This window comes from Salarias fasciatus, chromosome 15 (genome assembly GCF_902148845.1).
Source record: "Salarias fasciatus chromosome 15, fSalaFa1.1, whole genome shotgun sequence".
Taxonomy (NCBI): domain Eukaryota; kingdom Metazoa; phylum Chordata; class Actinopteri; order Blenniiformes; family Blenniidae; genus Salarias; species Salarias fasciatus.
This window is the reverse complement of record NC_043759.1, coordinates 20136251-20156065: the sequence shown is the minus strand read 5'-3', so window position 1 is coordinate 20156065 and position 19815 is coordinate 20136251. Positions and strand designations below refer to the sequence as shown.

The 19815-nt window shown below is 42.5% G+C and overlaps 1 protein-coding gene across 4 annotated transcripts in view; it reads right to left on the bottom strand.

Annotated features, from left to right (window-relative positions):
• Positions 1-19815, bottom strand: part of LOC115401948 (MAM domain-containing glycosylphosphatidylinositol anchor protein 2) — a 183010-nt gene that overhangs the window by 51857 nt on the left and 111338 nt on the right. For 2 of the 4 annotated variants that reach the window (XM_030110342.1, XM_030110343.1), the window contains exons 7-9: positions 17454-17545; positions 17117-17354; positions 3242-3562 (exon numbers count right to left, since the gene is read on the bottom strand). In XM_030110342.1, the coding sequence (XP_029966202.1) occupies positions 3242-3562; positions 17117-17354; positions 17454-17545 (651 nt within the window). The remainder of the gene's footprint in view (positions 1-3241; positions 3563-17116; positions 17355-17453; positions 17546-19815) is intronic. The other 2 variants (XM_030110344.1, XM_030110345.1) reach the window with 1 other exon arrangement.

Below are 19815 nucleotides of genomic sequence, written 5' to 3'. Positions count from 1 at the left end.
ATGATTGATTTATCATTACCAAAGCCATAATAAGTCTCTTCATTATATGTTCAGCTTTGAAGATCGAGAACAGATGAAAGTGCTGCATGACATCAAGAAGTGTAGCGCAGGAGAGGTGCTTTATTAAAATAATACTACATAATCAGAGAAGATTGAATTCTCAGAATAAATTCTGTTGAAAGGAAGAGACAGAATTATTTTCAGTGAATTGATGAGATTTACTCTGTGCCTTGGAGTGAGTGTGTGTGTGTGTGTGAACGTCAAGCTATGATGCAATGACACGCCAAGGCGAATTCCGGTGAGGAAAAAAAAAAAAAAAGATTTAATGGCTGGAATGTCTTTCAGCTGAGGTCCTGCAGTCTTAGTCTCTCTCTCTTTACCTCTGGAGGCATGCCCTCTCTATCTAACTGTCACTAACAGCACTCACGCCCTGTCAGTGACCCCCGGTCCACTGTTAGTGATGCAGTGGGGGGCAGCAGGAGTGTGTGATATATATGTGGCGGGATGTCAAGTGAGAAATCAGGCCTCTAAGTGCTGTGAACTCCAGCTCCACTCTGAGATTGTGTCATATAAAGGTTGTGGACCTTCATAAAAATCCATTACATTTTAAAAAAATACTGTGGCAGTTTTGTTTCTCCTGCTGTCACTGAAACATTTTGACTTTATCTGGAGCTAGGATGTATGTAATGAATGTAAAGCCCTAGACCTTGAAGTTTTAGTATTCATTGTATTTTCTGCAGTTAAGATCACTCGAATTTATCGTCCGCTAGAGTTCCAGTTCCTCCTTTTTTCTTTTGATGTCATCTATCACACTGGACATGGGGGCAGTTTCTCATTCAATATACTGTGCAGTAAAACAGATTTACATTTCTTTTATGTGTTCTACCAAGTTTTATTTGTTTCATCTTACAATCTCTCTCATCTTTAGGATTACTTTTTATTGGATCTGACATTTTTTCTTCCACTCTGAGACGTGAAAGTTTGCAGGGAGTCCTTCCAGGGCAGCATGGTGACGTAGCGGGTACTGATCTCATCTCACTGCCAGAAAACCCTCGTTACGTTGGAGGCATGTCTGAGTGGAGTTTGCATCTTCTCCCTGTGGGGTTTCTCCAGGTCCTACGGTTTCCACCCAGTTCAAAAAACATGAATTTGTGGCATACACCAACTCTGTCTAGGATGCGGAAAAGCAGTTTCCAACCTGTAAACACAACTAAAATAACTTTCACTTACCTTTTCAAGTGTACCATCAAGCAGCTGTTTTTATTCGAGACCTTTAAATGATGATGGAATTGAAGTTAGAGCTTGCACTGATGCAAGAGATGCAGATAACTATTATTTTTGCTTTTCCCCCCAGATTTTATTAATGCTGTATGATTGCAGCAATGGACCAAAAAGCTCATTTGTTGTTTTTTTTTTTTTTTTTTCTCCCAACAATAATTTTGCTGCACTGAGACTAACTTAAGACAGAATACAGCGCGTGCTCCCGCTGCTCTCTAAGTGGAAGCAGGGTTAGTGTGACCTATTGGTGCCTGTGGCATTAAACTGCTCTCTGGCGAGAGGAAGCAGAACCAAACATCATATCTCCCAGTTTTCAGCTGTTTGTATATCTGGATATTAAAACGATAGCTGGGTTTCATTCCCAAACGAAAGAGTATTCAAAGAAAAAACTAGGTTTATTGCGCTGGCTCATTGTGGTAAGTCCTGCAATAGACACTTCTTAAGTATCTGGATATCATGGCTGAAATATAATGCATGGGATTTGTGTCTCAGGTCACAAATTGTAATAATCCACAGAAAAAGTCAACAAATACACCAGTGTTTTCAATTAAACAACTAATTCCTACTACAGCTCCTTTGTAAAAGGCACCAGGCCCCATGCTGCTAATTAATAAAAAAGGCATCTTAGCGTTTTAAACCTTTGTTTACTTTTTTGGTGGCAGCTTTGGTGCACAGCTAAGCCTACCAACCTTTGATATAGGCTATCATCCCTGCATATTCATACTCAATTCAGGCAAAAATTTAACACAGTCTTCTTCAAAGCACATCAAAACTTCATTAATTCCCTTAGTATAGTGAAGAGGGTAAGTACTGATACGTGAATGCCATAGCAAAGAGTGCAATGACACCCACAGGAACGTGAAGGGCAGCAGGACAGGCTGCTATATGGTGACTAAAACATCACTCTTCTCTTTAGTTTAACCATTATACTGGAAGTGACTGTCAAGTTCATCTCGAAGCACAAACACTGAGCGATGCTGTACCTTAGTTTCACTGCTGTTGCCTTTTTCCTGTGACACTGTGTTTGAAAACTTGCAAACTGCTGAATGTTTCACTGCACTGTGACGCCGCAGAGGTTCTTCAATTGGATGAACGTATGGATTAACTAAGTGGGCCATGAGGAAAAACAAAGGAAGCCACAAGACTCCGTTTTTTTTGTATTTCCTATAATCACATGCCAGAAAATGGTAAGCACCCCACATGGATCACTTTCATTTCATTCCGTTCTTTTTTTTTTTGCAGCAAAGAGAGAGAGAGAGAGAAAAAATATCTTCAGTGCTTTAGTGAGTGACACCGCTTTGAATCCCTGGTGTTCACTGCAATATTCCATTCGAACGTCCATAAATGAACGCAAAATGAATACCAATGTGAGCAAATTAGCTGCTGACTAATTAGCCGTTAAGCCTTTTTTGAATGTCACTTCTTAAAGGAGGGGAAAGGGTTTCTCAGTAAGCGACAGTGGCGAGGCAGTGGGGGGCTCAGGCCTGAGGATATGTCACGTAGCATTTGGGGATTTTCTGACATGTTAACGATTGTACTTGCACACACAGACCCACAAGTCATAGACAAAGACCCTAACAAGTGTGGACATCAGTATCTAGAGCTTTGTGCCTCTGCTAATATTAGTTCTGCTCGGTTCACACTTGGCAGATAAAGCCTTCCCTTCAGTGTAAGAAGTGGAGTCAGAGCTGTTTCCACTCAGACCCAACTGAGGCCACCATGGGGACTGGACTAATTTTCCAGCCTTCAGAAAGGAAATTGGATGGGCGTGAATGGGAAGAAAGCGGGTGAATGTTCAATTTCGGTCACACCGGACGAGAACTCATGAAGATTAATTACACCACATACAATGAAAATACATCACAGAAACAACTGGTAGAAACACATTCTGTCGCTGCCAAAAGTACATTTACACACACATTCAGAACCGCGTATAGATAATAGCCGCAGTGTGTCTACTCACATTGTACGATCAGCTCCACCACGGCCTCCCGGGGCTTCACGTTGAAGCCATTATACTGGCTGGTCTGGCAGCGGTAGGAGCCCGTCATCTCCCTGGACACATTAACAATACGCAGCACGCCGTCGTAGCTCTCCATCTGCATGCTGCCGTCTGGCATGGGCGCCTCCTTATCCGCTCGCGACCACAGGATGATGGGCTTGGGCTTCCCTGAAACAAGGCACTCCAGCTCCACTGTGTCACCCTCGCGGGCCACCAGGGGGGACTTGCCCCGTGGGACTGTCAGGTTGGGGGGAACTAAGAAAGAGAAAAACAAAGGAGGGACTGATATGGGGCTCTAGAAAGTCAGCAGGCGGGGTAAGAGGAAATGGTCGACTCGTGGGCGTGGGAGGAGTGGCGAATAAGGTATGGAAGGGGAAGCGAATGAGCATCCAAGTTGCAATGGCAATGAAACTGAGTCGCAGCAACACACACACAGCTTGTATGGGAAGACCATGCGGATATTTGCATCAGTAATGGCCGACACCGAGGACAGCCAGAGCATGTATTCTAGGTTAAACCATCATGGAGGACAGCAGTGTGGAAGTTAAATGCTATCAAGCGATGGCAAAACGATGGACAATGCAATGGAGAACTGACAAGCAAGTGCAAACTATCAGTAGAAGCTTTTTTTTTTCCAACCAGGAAGCCAAGAGAGTAACGAGGCAAAGGAATTTCAGTCATGCTTTGAACTAGAAACTGATTGTTTTCTCTCTGGATCCTTGCACACATGCCAATAATATGTGAAGAACAATGAAGATTAAGCAAATTGGACCGACAAAAGAATATTCTACAGAGCCTGGAAAACATTTTTCAAAATCCAGGAAACTCTGCAGGCATTGAACTTCACACAGGCATTGTATGTGACGGCTAATTATTTAATCCAATAAATGGATGCAAAAGAAACATGCAAATGTGAAAAATAACACTGGAAACTGTAAGATAAAGAAGTTTGTGTGTTTTTCACTGAATGGAAATAAGATATAAAATTCCCAAATGTGACTGCACATTTATGCTCAATGAGTTATAATACAGTTGAGTTGATGAGGGAGTCATCGGGTAAATAAGCATTAAAAAAGTTATCGTCTGACTTGGTAGGTGTTGTTTGCTCATCAACCAGTTACAGTGGAACTTAATATTTGGTCTCTTAGTGCTTATACAACAATTCCATCTTAACCACTCGTTGTGTAAACCAAGCTGTAATTATTATTTAAACCAATCTGCTGTGAAGGACTGCAAACTGTAATATAAACATCTAAAAAAAACACAAAAAAAGTAGTTCTTCTGAACAGGAACACTACTTCTACATGAAGCACAGAGGGTGGAGAGCTTCCACTCCATTGATGTCCAGATCTCAGCTGCCCTCGCCTGGACTTCAATCGTCTTCCATCAGGGGAAGAAGGCCCAGCAGACTCTGTGCTTTCTCAGGAAGCTGAAACAAGCTCTCTTCCTTCATCCCCTGCTGATTAACTTCTTCAGAGCTGTATGATGTACTGCTACACCGTGTGGTTCTCCAGTGCAGAGCAGGATAGATCTGCATCAAAAACAGACCACTAGCCCACCACAGTTATTGGACATCACCTGTTCTCAGATCCCGAGAGACTAAGGCCCCATCCACACGAAGCCAAAACGCTTATAGTTCCAAAAACGTTTGCCTGTAAAGACGGAGTTGATTCAATATTTATGACCGTCCACATGACTGTTTTCAAAACGGCTGAAACTTTGCAATAACATGCCAGGCCCTTAGGCGGCGCTTCATTGACAACAGCTGGAAATACATGGCAATATCACAGCTTTTTTTTTTTTTTTTTTTTATCATATCAATATCATAGCGCCTCAGCCTAGTAGCCCTTTGTGATCTTTTGGTGGTTGATCCAACATTACATGAAGCATCCTGCTAACCACTTCATGACAAAACATAAAAGGGACATTGATGTTCTGACAACTGTTCTTTCTGCGGAAATCACCCTGAAACAACTCAACACCGCTTTTGGACGTGATGACTGAGATCTTTTGGAAGGATTTCTGTCACTTTGTAATCAATAATGTATACAAGGACTTTGAGGTGGGGAAATGTGGGTTGTTTTTTTTTTTTGTTTCTTCAGAAAACAGGAAAAGAAGGATGGATTTTTTTATCATCAATTTACTAATCCTAAAATCAGAATTCTTTATTCATAAATGAAAATATAGCAGGCAGAAGTCATCATTTACCCACTTCAAAAATGTTATACTCTTTTATATAAAAATGTTAAAAGACTTTGAAAACAAAAAAGCTGTAAAAACTATCAGTATCTGTGAGAAATTTAAAGTGTTTGAAAGAAACTGACTGATTATTGTGTACCCCCTGGCATAATGTTTGCCATGTATGTGTATATTTACAGTAAAAAAAAAAAAAAAAAAAAAAAAAAATACATGAAGCATGGCGTTCTCCATGTTTATTTGTTGTATCCGGTGGCACTGACGTAGTGCAATATTTTGCTGTAAAAGCGGCAAAAGGCTCGCGGTCTTCAGCAGGACGTCTGCTACACTGCACAGCGCCATTGTTGTTGTTTACAGTGTTCTGCACATTTGTTACGACGTAGGGCGACGACGCAAGCGTATCAGGAAACGCTCCAAAATAGGAGTAAATACGGAGCCATGGATTCAATAGTTTTCGGATCTATTCACCCTGGGACCTGGTTTCAAAAGTGCTCGGTTTCAGATCCATGGAATGCTGAATTCGTGTGGATGACAGGGTGAATTGATCAAATATTTTTGCGTTTTGCCCTGGATTCGTCTTCGTGTGGATGGGGCCTAAAAGTCACACCTTTTATTGAAGGTTTGAGGTGGAATAGCTTCCATCCCATAATTATTCCTCATATTTCTTTAATTCATTGACATTCTTGATCCCATCATAGGATTGCTTACCCGAACTGAGAGGTATTTTGTCATTGCTCTACAATGACTGCAATTTTCCTGATTGTGATCTTCCAAGAAATAGAAAAACACTTCAAATATATCACCAAAAACCATCAGCAGCAGCAGCAGCAACAGCAGCAGCATCCCTACCACAATCAGGATCATATCACACTTCCATCGCTCTCATTACAACACCATTATTCAAGATGTTTTTCATCATTAGCGTTCTATCAACATTCACACTTCCATTTCTCTCCGCAGATTTCCACCCGCCTGCCCTCGGCCCGCTACAGTCGCTCAGTCTCCTTCAATAGGATTTAATTCACAGCATTTACAACACTACCCTTCCCAAAGGTGATTCAACACTTCCGCTGGCCACGTGACAAAATACAGCCCAATAAATATTTTTTGCATTTCTCGAATGGACATTTTATAGCCTGGCTGAGTGTGAGCAATTAATAATAAAAAGAGGAAGAGGAAGCAGATTGTGAGCAAAGTGCCATATCTGCAGGTTTTCTGTCTTTCTTTTTTTTTTTTTTTTTTGGAGTGAGTTTGTTTGTGTGCATTTTTCCGTTCTAAGTTTGGAAAGCAGGAAAACCTAGCAGGTTGGACGAGGCCGTCTGGTTCTTCATCAAGCATGCTGGCCAAGTAAATTTGTTTAATTAGTAAACCTGGCAAATTGCACCGGCTCCTAGAGTGCTGAGAATGTGTATTTTGTGTGTGCTGGTGTGGTTGTGTGTGTGTGATCCCAGCCATCAACAGCCTCCAAGACTGTTTTGTAGAGCGGCTCCCAAAAATAGTTTCCAGCCAGCAAATCGAGGAGTGAAAATCTCCTCAGCGATGATGAAACCATGTCATGCTTCCCTGATGATTTTGGAATCACTGTCATTCTGCCCAAACAATGATGCAGCCTGAATAGAGTCAAACCACATTGAAGTTTCTCAGTGATGAAATCGCGAGCAATCGCAAGGAACCGGGATGGAGTCCAGCTTTATTTCTTTTGACCACATTTCTCCCAGGGTAATTGGCAGCATTCCTGCTGCCATTTCAATGCTCGAAAAACCGATTACTCCTTTTGTCTCGTTTCCCCTGAAATATATAGATTCATCCAGAAACAAGGGAAGCTCAACATGTGCACCTTTTTCTGAGGTAAACTTTGTATTTGATCACCGAGCAAGAGTAAAATCAAATGTTATATTGGTCCAAACATGAGATGATAAGGTTACTTTCTAGAAAACAAAGATTTACGAAACCATAGAATAAAGCCGCAGTTGTAATTGTTTTTAAATACTGGTAGCTTGATATAGAGCACGCCCACTGGAGCATGCAACTTTGCTGAACTTCTCAAATGTTTCTTAGTTACATACAGCTTATATACGGTCTCCAGTGCCCTCAGCCTATTCCTCTCACAGATCTCCTGCTTCACTGGTTTCCCTTCAGCTACTGTCACTTTCATGCTCTGGTTCCAGCTACTCCTCCCATCGGGCATCCTCCTCACTGCCGTCCAAAGCCTTTCAGATGCCGCATTCTTTAAGTCTGTTATGCAGAACCCTGTATAACAACGTCAGACCCGAAAATCCAGAATTCCAGAAAAAAAAACAAAAAAAACAACACATCTTACAGAATAATGTCCAAACAAATGTTATCTCATTACTGGTGTTTCAACAGTGTTGGAGTTGTTCTAAAAAAAAAAAAAAAATGCATGATTTATTTTCTATCACAACAAAATTAAAACGATGGTTTCAAAGATGCTAAAATTCTGCCAACCTGCTTGATGTCCTGTTCATTCATACACATATTGATGTATGTGGAAACCGCTGCATTAAACATCATAATGTCACAACAAAACCCAGATGTAAACCTAGTTGTCTGCTGGGAAGTAATCCTGAACATATTTTCATCAGCACACAGACACACACAGAGGAGTGACTAAAGGAGAGCATCAGAAGAAAAGCAAGAAAGATTTCCATGAAGACAATGACAGTGGACACTCATTTCATTCTCATACATTTGCTGATTTCTATTCACATGGTGCCTCTTTTGAAGCCAGCCAGGTGTCAAGTACTGACATATCGCTTCCCGCTGCATATTTTCCCACTTTTCTGCACATTTCCTTGGGTCCAAATAAAGAAGTGGTGAACTGACAGCACCAGGACAGGAGGGGAGCTGCAAGCATCCATTAGTGTGCAGAGGAGAGGTGTATCCACTGAGTTGCCATCATTACACCTGGCCTCTCCACTGCCAAGATTAGGCAGGCAATTACAGTTGTCTGCCTATTGGGTTTGGCAGCACAAATACCGGCTATCAGCTGCCATTGTCTCTCCCTGCACCATGGAGGAAACAGGAACAGACATGCATGCACACATAAACACTCAGTCACTCTTCTCCACCTCATGCTTATTCTGTGGTATTTAATTCTTCCTCCTGCTCCGTCTTTCCAAGTGAACACCTTGTATTTGTGTGTGAGACTGACCACTGAGACGCTCAGTGTGGCAGAGCCAAATGCCAGTGAGGCCTGCAGGGCAGGCCTGCTGCATGCGTACGCTTGTGCATCTATGTGGTTTCATGCCTCTGAGTGTGTGTAGCAGAGTGTTTCTCTTTTTGCCCACGGGTGAGAGCATGCTGTGATCGAGCCGCGGTTCCTCAATGGAACGCTTCTCCTTGTAGCTGTTGACCGAAAAATGCTGCATCCATACGCGTGCGCTTCTATATCTTGCGTGCCCACACCTCCGAGTCTGGCCTCAGTGTTGCCACACATCTCTAGAGCCCCAGTCGGACAGATCCTCTGAGTGTGGAGGCTGATAGCTGGAGCCTTTCAGCAGCACCACAGCAGAAACACTGCAATGTGAGCTAAATGCAAAACGTGGAAATATCTGGCATTTTGCATTCTCTTAAGGAGATGGGATGCAGGGCTGCGTGCGGAAATGTCTTTGAAAAAAATAAATAAATAAAAAAATCCCCACTGCCCCCTTTTTGGGTAAGTACTATGACATCACTCCACATCACCATGGCAACACATCGCTCTCTACGGCTGCAAGTCCTGCAGAGTGTGTGCGCCTGTATGTGTGAGACTGTGTGTTCAGACAGCTTGAGGCCAATGAGTTGGTCACAATGTGACAGGACTCTCTGTTCCTCTGAGTCCTGAACCTCTGGGGACAGACAGAGGAGTCCCGTGGGCGCACTGCGCACACGTTTGTGAAGCTGTGTGCGTGTGTGTGCGTGTGTGTGTGAAAGGGCCCTGCGAATTGGGCGCGGGATGCATCGACACCCTGAGTTGGTGAGGTGTGATAAATATCCACAGATGTGTTAAAATTGCATCAGCGCACTGATGGACTGTAGCGACACAACACTGACCACGCAGGCTGCATGTGTGATTTCGGGCTCCGTGTTATTCCCCTGAGCGTTATCTCACAAACCCCTCCTGATTTCACGCGGCTGAGGTTGGAGAGCAGCAGACTCTCAATGCCAGAGCTCTCATGGGCTACATTTAGATTTGGAGCCACAGTGCAAAATATAGAACAACCAAAAAACATGTACTAAATCAGCAAAGTAAAACAACACACACATAGCCTCCTACAGCGCCACAACTTTTTTTCTTTACCTCTAAGAATTGAACAACTCTCGAGAAAGGACCAGAGTTTATGTACATTGCTCAAGGGGCCTTGACAGCAGTTAATGAGGGAGGGAAAATGTTTCTTATTCATGTTTCCCTCCCTGATTTTCCCAGCTGGACAAGGAAGTGATTTCCCAGATGGCCACCTCCATAAAGTAACATAGCAGGTGGTTCAGCTGAGGCAAAAGGCAGATACACCCAACAGGAGTTATCTCATCTTATTAACATATTTTATGGACTTAGCACAAAGTGGAAAGTGGTCCCAAAACACCCACAAGCTCAGCTTGGACTGCACTTCAGCCCGGTCCCCTCTGGTTTCCACCTACCTCCACACTAATGCACTTGTGTTTACAGACCTCTCCTTTAAAGCTGGCAGCAGCTCCTGTCCAGCTCGGACACGGCGCAGGTGTTGTGCTGACATATGCTGCCAGCCAGTGGTAAGCATCATTCCAGAAGTGGCAGGACAGCGGACAGCAACCCAGCTGTGGGACAGCTGTTCTGTCCTTTATCCCAGTACACAGCTTGCTGGGCAGGTTTCCACCATTAAATGTTGATCTAATGCGTAAAGTGTTGGGTTTTGCTTGCTGTGCGCTCACAACAAGTTTCAGGATTTGGAGGAGCAATCACACAATGAAAGACAATGCCATGCGTTTACTTTATATTTCCATTATACACTCTGTTTTCTGCAAATCATGATGACCTTATTGCTTTAGTGTGAGGCCGCAGACAAAAGTGGAACGATTTGCACATACAGCTTGGAGCATTTTTCCACTGCCTCTAAGTTGCTCGAGGATCATTTTCGATTTTAGTGCAATGTTTGCAGCTTTGTAGCTTTTTATTAAATTTAAAGAAGTTTACAGTCGGAACACCTACAGCTAAAGTGGTCACTTGAGAACGGTGTGCATGAACAACAATACATCTTCTATATGGCCTATCAGCTTGTGGGGCTGCTGACTGAGGCCGGGGGTATATATGCAGCTTTAATGTCTTTCAGAAAGATACCACAGAGGTAAAAAAAAAAAAAAAAAAAAGAAAGAAAAAAGATATATATTTTTAAAACTGCTGTAGGTTTTCATGATGAAACAAGCCAGCTTGAGACATAAGGCCGCTCATGGTGTGTGTGATGATGACTACTGGAAATAAGAGTAACTTGCCTTCTTACAATTTCTCAGTCTTTGGTAAAAGTAAAAATATTGATTCAGCCAATTTACCGAAGTTCATTTTGGCACATGCACCCACACTATGGTTTGTAAAACTGTATTGTCAGGGTGGCTACACCAGTTGAAACTTGAGCACAAAGTTGAGATTTTTGTGTTAAAAAAAAAAATGTTGGCTCAACGTATTTATGCTGCACATTTCTATTTATTCACATTAAGTAGATTGAGCCTCTCTTAATTATGTTATCACAACATCTGTCTTTATAGGCGCAACATCATTCACATATTTCTGTTCAATAGAATCAGCTTTAATTAATGAAAAACTTTTCTTAATCTAATTAAACGCAGTGTAATTCACTCTACACTGGTCAAACATGTCAACACAAGAAAATCCAGCCTTGCAGGATCAACTCGTTCGACTGAAACTAATCTTGCTGAATGGATTAAATTAGTTTTTAATAGTTTAATTTAAATCTTGCTTCAATTAGTTTTCTTGTAGCTGTTACAATAAGTGTTTGTGTGGTTTACATTTCAAATGTTCATTCATTCACCTTCTGTAGCGCTTATCCAGTTCAGGGCAGCGGGTTGCTGGAGCCAATCCCAGCTGCTTATGGGCGACGGCAGGGTTCGCCTGGACAGGTAACCAGTCCATCGCAGGGCCAACACAGAGAAACAACCACACACACTCACATTCACACCTCGGGGCAATTTAGTGTCACTAATTTAACTAAAGTCCCCCAAAAAACTTCACTTTATTATCTTTTTTTTTTTTTTTTTTTTTTTTCGATAAACACTTATCAACATGAAAAACCTTTTTACTAATTTTCAGCAAAACAAACAGCAGGAGAGAATGGCAGACACGCACGGGAATTAAGGAGGCACAGAGGGGAATCCTGACAAATATTCGTAATGCAATCAAATAAAATGCTACCAGTCACAAGTGAACTGGAAAAAAATGAACTATTTTGCAAAGTCTTTTTCATCCTTTATCAGTCGGGATGGCAGAGAATTTAGTGGTGCATGAAGGTAATGTCCGTTTTCCGCTCGACTTGAATTTCCTGCATCTGCTGAAGTGGCGCATGTGCAATAAGCAACAATGAGCTGATCATGAGATCAGCAGCACTTGATTTAATCAGTCTGAATTCAGCTATATTCACATAGAATGAACCATTTAACAAAGAGAAAGTCGTTATGCTCAAATTAATCAAGCATACTGAAACCTTAGTTGACTTTTTAAAGAGCACTTCATCACTTGTCAGTTATGGATTTAACAGGAAATACTACTGTATAAGTAGAAAACTCAAAATGTCCAGTTTTCAGTATAGAGTTAGGATGACCTCGGTGTGCCTGAGAGGCTCTGCTCTGAGTTTCTCTGATTTCCTCCCACAGTACAAAAAAACAATAGTTTCTGTAGCTGTTTTTAAAACTTCAGAGATCTTAAAACTTTATCAATCACTATGCTTTGAGCAGACTTTGCATTTGCTTATTTGCTTTCAAATACGTCTATTATATTGGATTTGTGTCTGCGTCTGACAGGCGGCTACCCTCCAACTCTTGATTGACTGCCTATACTGAGACATGCACATGTTTTCCAGAGAACATTGAGTCTCTCTTATGGCGGATTAATGACATTATTATGTTTAATCTTTTCAAAATGGCCCACTGGCAGATGGAGACATAAAAGAGTCACATTTGCTGGCTAGAACATAAAACCCCCTTCAGCTCAGGAACTTATAAAAAAAACACGGAATGTATTTTTGTGCTATATATATTCATATATAGCACAAAAATATTCCTTTTTTTGGGGCTGATTCCCTAGCTATAGATAATTAACATAAAAGCAACATTGTCTGGCCACCACCACTTAAAACAAACATCTCTGCATGTCCTGACATGACAGGAGAAACTCACCAAGGCCAAAGAAGAGTGGAACCTTTGCACCCTGTAGGTGAGTCAGGCTGCCCACCAAGTCCCTCTTTATCAGGGTCAGTGAATCCGAAGCTGAAACATCGGCACGTCGCAGCGGTCGACAGCCAGCGGCCATGCCCTTCCTATTAGAGTCACATGTGGCGTGATCACTCAGATGATGGCAGCTCATGACGAATCAGAGTCAGACAGACGACAAGACGGCTGAGCGAAGGCTAGACGGAGACGAGCGGGCCTCCCGCGAGCTTCTTTAAAAAAAAAAAAAAAAGAAAAAAAAAGAAAAAAGGTTTGTACATTCTGTTTATTAAACCAGCTCATTTTTTAATCAACTGCGCACTTAATTGATTTGCTTAATTCATTAACTGCAGCGATTCTGAAGATTGACAGAAACACTGGGTGGTGCCAGATATTCAGGTGTGAGCGGGGTGCTAATTGAGGGACTCATCAAGGAAGGATTTATACTCCACACAAGGGAGGTGACTTTCAGTCTCGATACTTACTTTGTGATCATCAATCAGAGTGAGAATGAACCGGCATCGTCGGCTGAATATAAAATGTATCAGCGGAAACTACTTTTGTCACTGTTAAAAGGGCCGCAGTACAGCCTGGATGTCACTGTTACAGCGGGTATCAGCTCATCAGCCGCTGGTAAAGTGGGTATTAGCGTTGAAAGCTGGCTTTAAATGCCAAGAATTCATCCGTTATAACTCTGCATGGCAGTAAAGTTTTATCTCTGAAATGTCCCAACGGTGGCTCTGATCTCAATCCACATAATATCTCAGAGTCACAGCCGTAGAATGGCAATAATCACCTCATCTAATAATATTCCGCTAAACACACATTTAACACACAGCCTAATGAAAAGATTAATTGGCTAGCTCCTGTTGGAGGTTTATGGGTCGTTTTACACCGACGCTTGTAACTCTTTTCAGCTGTTCCTGTGTCTTAAAGATCTTAATCCTGAAATTATTCAGAGATGATGTCTGTGTGCTCGTTTCCACGCGACATTCGTATATCGGCACGAGCCTTGCTTTTTGAATGACGGCGTACGAAGGTGATCAATATTTTAGGTGTTTTATGACGGTAAATATAAATGTTTTTTAGCAAGAAGGAAAAATCCTGAAAACTGTGTTGACTGAAAGTTTTGAGACTGGAAGATGGTGATAAAGATTCTCCTTTGAAGGCGTGGTGTGGGCTGAGCAGAAGCTTAGCCTTGGTTCAGAGTTTGGCACGGCTGCCGACGCTGGAACCGCCAGCGCACGCCACTGTGTTCAGACTCGAGACACTTTAGGCTCAAACGCTTTCCAACCACTTCCCCAGCACGAAACACTGGCAGACCTGCAGCGTAATCTCCTCTAAACACTTTTATTAAGACTTCTAATTGCAGCTCGGGCTTTCTCCCTTCAGGAGGAACAGGCAGAGGAACAAAAACTGGGCTTATTCACCCCATAACAGGCTGCAGGCGCATGGCAGGCTGAGGCACGAGGCGCTTTAGTACATCGCAGATATACCGTGCCAGGCAGCCAAGACGCTTCTCTGATTCACAGCATCAATCCGGCGGAAAGAAACGCTCGCACATAAGAGGCATTCTGCAGGAAACGGCCCAGTCAGATCCAGGTAAAACAGCAGGAACTGTAACTGGCAGAGTCAAAATTCGGTATATTATTTCCTACGACAGGAACAGCTCTGTGACAACGCAACTCTTTCATGCTATTTCATACTCGCCCATCCAAGTGGAACAATGAAAGCTTAAGAAGCAATCAAATCTAAGCCTAAAGGAAACCTTTCATTTCATATGATCACAATGGAGTCAGTCATTGCCTCGGTTATTTCCTCAGTCAGAAAGCAGTATTTTTTTTTTTTTTCTTCTGTGCACATTAAAGGATCTGTGTTAATGCATTGGCATCGCCCATGCACTCCAAAAGAAGAGACTGCACTACTTAAAAGATAATGAGGAAACAATCTTGGCAGATGCGATTGATCCCACAGTTTTATAGCGCAGGGATTATCAAAGGATTATCTAGCAATAATTATGCACCCAAGGTCGACACATTGCTTTCATGTTCTCGCTCTGACTGGCAGCCAGGTGTGTGTGAGACAGAAAAACAATGCAGCAAAAATAGGTAAGGGTGTGTGAGTGTGTAAAAGTGTGTGTGCGACAGGAGGAAGACGGTTGTTGGAAACCCGGTCGACTTTCAAAACATCCCACAACTCAAAGTTCACTTATTAGCACAGAACACACAGCAGACAGTTCATAGAAGACACAGATTTCTACGACACAGACAGAATCACCAAACAACAGGGATCCCTGCAAATGAAAACTCTCAAAACCTGGGATCAGCAAAGAGGAAGCAAGAAAATCCCAATCTTGGAATCTGTGGGGGTGTTGATCCGATCGGGCCACATCCTTCACTGGACCCAATGGATGATTAAGTAATGTGCAGTGACAATGGAGCAGTTCCACACCTTTGTCGGTCATTGATTGACCCCCACCTTGAAGATTACAGATAAAACCGACCATTTCTATCCTATTACACGTGCAATTACTTTGCCTCCTTGACTGACGGATTTCACCAATAGAGAGGAGTTTGGAGGCATCGAATGAGCACCGAGCACATTGTTACGTTCACTGAATGTGAGCCATGAGTCATCGCCGAAAAATTCAGGCTATCGTTTGATGCCTCCGAAGCTGTTTTAGCCTTTTTTTCCTTTTCATCTGACATGGAGGGTGTTGATTGATGTTAAAATCCAAAATAATAGAGAGAAAGAAAGATTTTTCAGCAGTCTCTCTTCAAGAGTGAACGGCGCTTCAGTCATCTAAGCACCTACGCCTCGCCAGCTTTTGAAACAACCGGTGTACAATAGAGCGGCCAAGTGTCTGCACAGGAGCACCTTTTTTCTGTCTTCGGGATTATCTACAGCTCGGCATGCCACAGCTGAAACTACGATGATGCAGCTGGATCGACACGGTGGACTGGTATGCGGTGTTAATCACATGCTCTGTACATGTATACAAACGTTAGTCGGAACAGTGGTGGAGGCAGCGCTTAGATGGAGAGACAATGAATGTTTAGTGTCTGATTAATCGGATTGATGAGGCCACTTTTATGTTTTACAGGAGTCCAACTGAACAAACATTGCAAGACAGTGTTGTTGGTGTTGTAACAAAGGCGTGTGTGCAGCAGTGTAAGCAGAGAACACTTGACTGGACATGTTGAAGATGTTGCTCGCGACCAGACTACTAGTTGGCGAATATGAATAAATGTCTTATCGTGAAGCTTGGTTTTATTTTTCACAGGCTTCAAATTGCTGAGATTTTTGGAAACACGGTGTAGCTGTGTGCAGTCTGCATTATAACAGCGCATAAACAACATGATCTGGATCGTTTACGAGCCTCATAAACAATTGGCATGACACTGTCAACAATTACTTTAACAGACAAAAACTGGAATGAAAACACAAGCAGTAAACCCACTGGTGTCAAATACAAACCCAGCAGATAAAAACCTAAACTAGCTGAGATGTCCAAACCATTCAAGGCACAAAGTGTTTGTACAGCATGATGGAGGAGTGAGTCACTCCAACATCTAATCTGCTCTGTCCAAGAGCAAAATCTAAACTGTTGTTTGGACAGGTAAATTTGACAATAGCCGAATCTTGGTAACTATTGACTCACTGCAGAAATGCTTCAAGAGCTCAACCGAGAGCAGACTGGACATTATTACTGTGACTCACTGCCGCCCACTGAACAGACCCGGCATGACTTTAGTGTTACATAATGTACCTTTAAGGTAGCACGGAGTCCAGCAGCAGAAATTAACTCTTTATATGAAAAACGAGGTCTCTGAAAGAATTCTAACTTTCTCATCTAATATCTAATGTAACTTGTAGTATTAAATCTTTAATTTTTCAATTAAAAAAGAGCCTCAAGAGACAAACCTCAAATAAGTTTTGATCAAATTGGACAAAGAATGAGATTTTTACAGCTACCAGTTATACACAACAAAAGAGAATGAAATTATATCTTCAGCAGGTTTAAAAGTTGATATAAACATCAACGCTGCTTCATCCTGGTTTTTAATTCCAGATAAAGTTTGGCTCATCTGCCCTTACATAACGGCTAGCTGGAAATCGAACTTGTGTTTTTGACTAAAGTATCTGTGAGAATTGTTTTGGTGTTTGTGTCAGGTATGATGGAGTGGTGTGTGTATGTGAGTCGCTGGCACGAAGGGGTGTGAGGCTCACCTGTTGTGGAAGAGATGTTGACGTCGATGCTGATCTCCGGGATTCCTCCGCCCTTCAGCGCAGCCACGCAGGTGTACGTGCCGAAGTCGGTGAATTTGAGGTCTATGATGTCCAGGTTGGTGGTTCCGGGTGAGATGTCGGGGTCGGTCTGGGTGATGACCATGCGCTCCGAGCTGCGCAGAGCGCGGCCGTTCTTTAGCCAGCTGAAGGTCAGCTCTTCTGGAGGCGTGGCCTCCACCTAGGACATAAGACTCATCACTTGCTCTTCGAGGACAAGCGACTTAATTTAACTAGTGAAACATGCTCTGTTCAACACTCTGCCGTCGTTTTACCGTACCTGACACGATATCTTGACTTCACGTCCGATCTGGATGTTGTCGTCATTGTGGTAGGGGTCCGGTGTGATCCAGAATCGTCCCTTTTTCAAAGCTGTGGAAAGAAAATAGATTTCATAAGAACGAGATCCACATTTGTATGCCGCTCGTCAGCTCTGGAAGTCTGCAGCACACGACTGAAACAAATCCTAAGACATCTTCTGCAGGTTATGGCTCTGCTTGTCATATTGATGTGGTTTTTGAGGAGTAATCCCAAAGACTGGGTTTTATGGATTTTTAAATAGATTTTTTTTTGTACATTTCTACTTTGCTAAATGTCTACATTTAAGCTGTAAATCACAGCTCTGCATTTCCTCTGGATGCACAGTGTGTGACATTCATGCCTGCTCCACCTGTGTAAAAGCTTCACTGCGTAGCACAGCTACCTGCCTACTTCGATTTGAGATAATAAACAACATTTGCTCTTGTAACTCAGCTGCGGGGTCGTAAACGTGGCTTCCAGCGGCGGTGCACGGCTGAGCTGGAGGAGGGCAGGATCTGGCCCGGCGTTGTTGAGGGTCTGGGCCTCGCAGGGTGGACTCTGACTCTGTTATTAACCTCTCAGCCGATTTATACTACCCATGAAATAAAACTTGCGAACGGCGGGGCAGATGATGTTCACGTAGGTTGACATACAATACATCAAATAGCAGTTAAACGCTGTGCATTTGTTCCGCTAGTGCTGCATTGAAATGATGACTAGAAGAATATGTTGAAGCTGTGGCTGAGGATTGCAGGAACAGGGTCAAACAGAACGCGGCAGAGAGAGCAGAATCCTGTGTTTTAACGACTTCAGCTTGGAAGCTGCGCTGATACTAAAAGCTGTCGATTGAAGAATCTACAGAAGCAGACACACACACACGTACACACACTGTGAAATTGAAGAGATACCTAACAAAATATCCACCATTTCTAATTCACTTTGGTTTGCAAACTCCATTTTCAAAGCACAGCGTTTCTGAACAGAAAAAAAAAGAAGATGATTTCATTATAATGCATGCTGTATTGGTTCCAAGCTCTGAGTCGACTGTTCAATTCATCTTTGCAGCGAAAAAAAAAAAAAAAAAAAAAGAAGAAGGAGAAGAAGAAGAAGGAAAAAAAAAGCTGACGGCACCATGGAAATCTTTTCATCTAGCAATTCCCAAGTGACATTATCATATTCAGTTTGGTAAAGGGAAAACGAAAACAAAACCTGCGTGTCAGATTTAAACACAGGAAATTGAATGTGCCAAAGATTGTGATGCCTGCCAAGCAGCACACTGAAGGGGAGACGAGTGACACACGCCTTCTTGACACCATCTTCCTCCTCACGTTTGAAATCAGTGTCGGCAGGCAGAGAATCCTATTTCTAACGCGTGTCAGATACAAATATTACAATCATGTCAACACTCTCCAAACACCTCTCTGCATTTGCATTCTGTCTTCAGTACACACCTTATATATTCTTATTTTCCAAAGCACTTCCTATCAGTCACGTCGTGTGAAATTCGATAGCGCCGGCATGGAAACTGTGACAATTTGTATAATATGGTGTGCAGCATACATCTGTGACCTTTATGGAAACAAAACACAGAGTGTTACCGGCAAACCCACAATTATTTCCTGGTCGGACTCAGCTCAGCATCACAGTATACATCACCCACCACACAAATGTCAAAATTCAATTCTCCTAAAGCCAACACACACAGAAAAAGGTTAATGAGAGGATACACACCCCGCAGCACGGAGAAACAGTTCTACTTCTATACTGACAGTTTGGAAAAGCTCCTTTGTTCCGAGTCACCTTTAAAAAAAGTATTATCCACACACACACACACATTTTCCCACACACCTGCATTAGTTACGATCGAGGCCAGGGGTGACAGCCAATAAAGATTTGGATTAAACTACTTTTTACATTCTTCCAGGTCAAGAGTATACTATGATTGAAGAAACTGCACCAGACTTTAACAAAGAACAAGTTGCACTGCAAGGCCAGGCTGAGCCTCCCTCAGATAAATCTCTGTCAGCCTGACAAACACATTCATTCTCTACAGCTGCTTGTTATTTCATTCTGGGGTACAGTATCTGTTGTGAAAAGCCACACACACCTCAAACCAGTAAATGATTGTCTGTTTGCATGAAATATGTTGTTCATCTACTTAAGAAAAGCTGACATTAGGGTCTGGACTGTATTTTGTTGTCGTCATAGATCGATAGACGGAGGTCTTTAGAAACTATCACCACTGATAGACAACAGGTAAGAGTTTAGAGTGCTGAAATAATCACATTAACAGCATTAGTGCACTTCACATCTGTGTCGTATGTGACACCAGTAACACTATG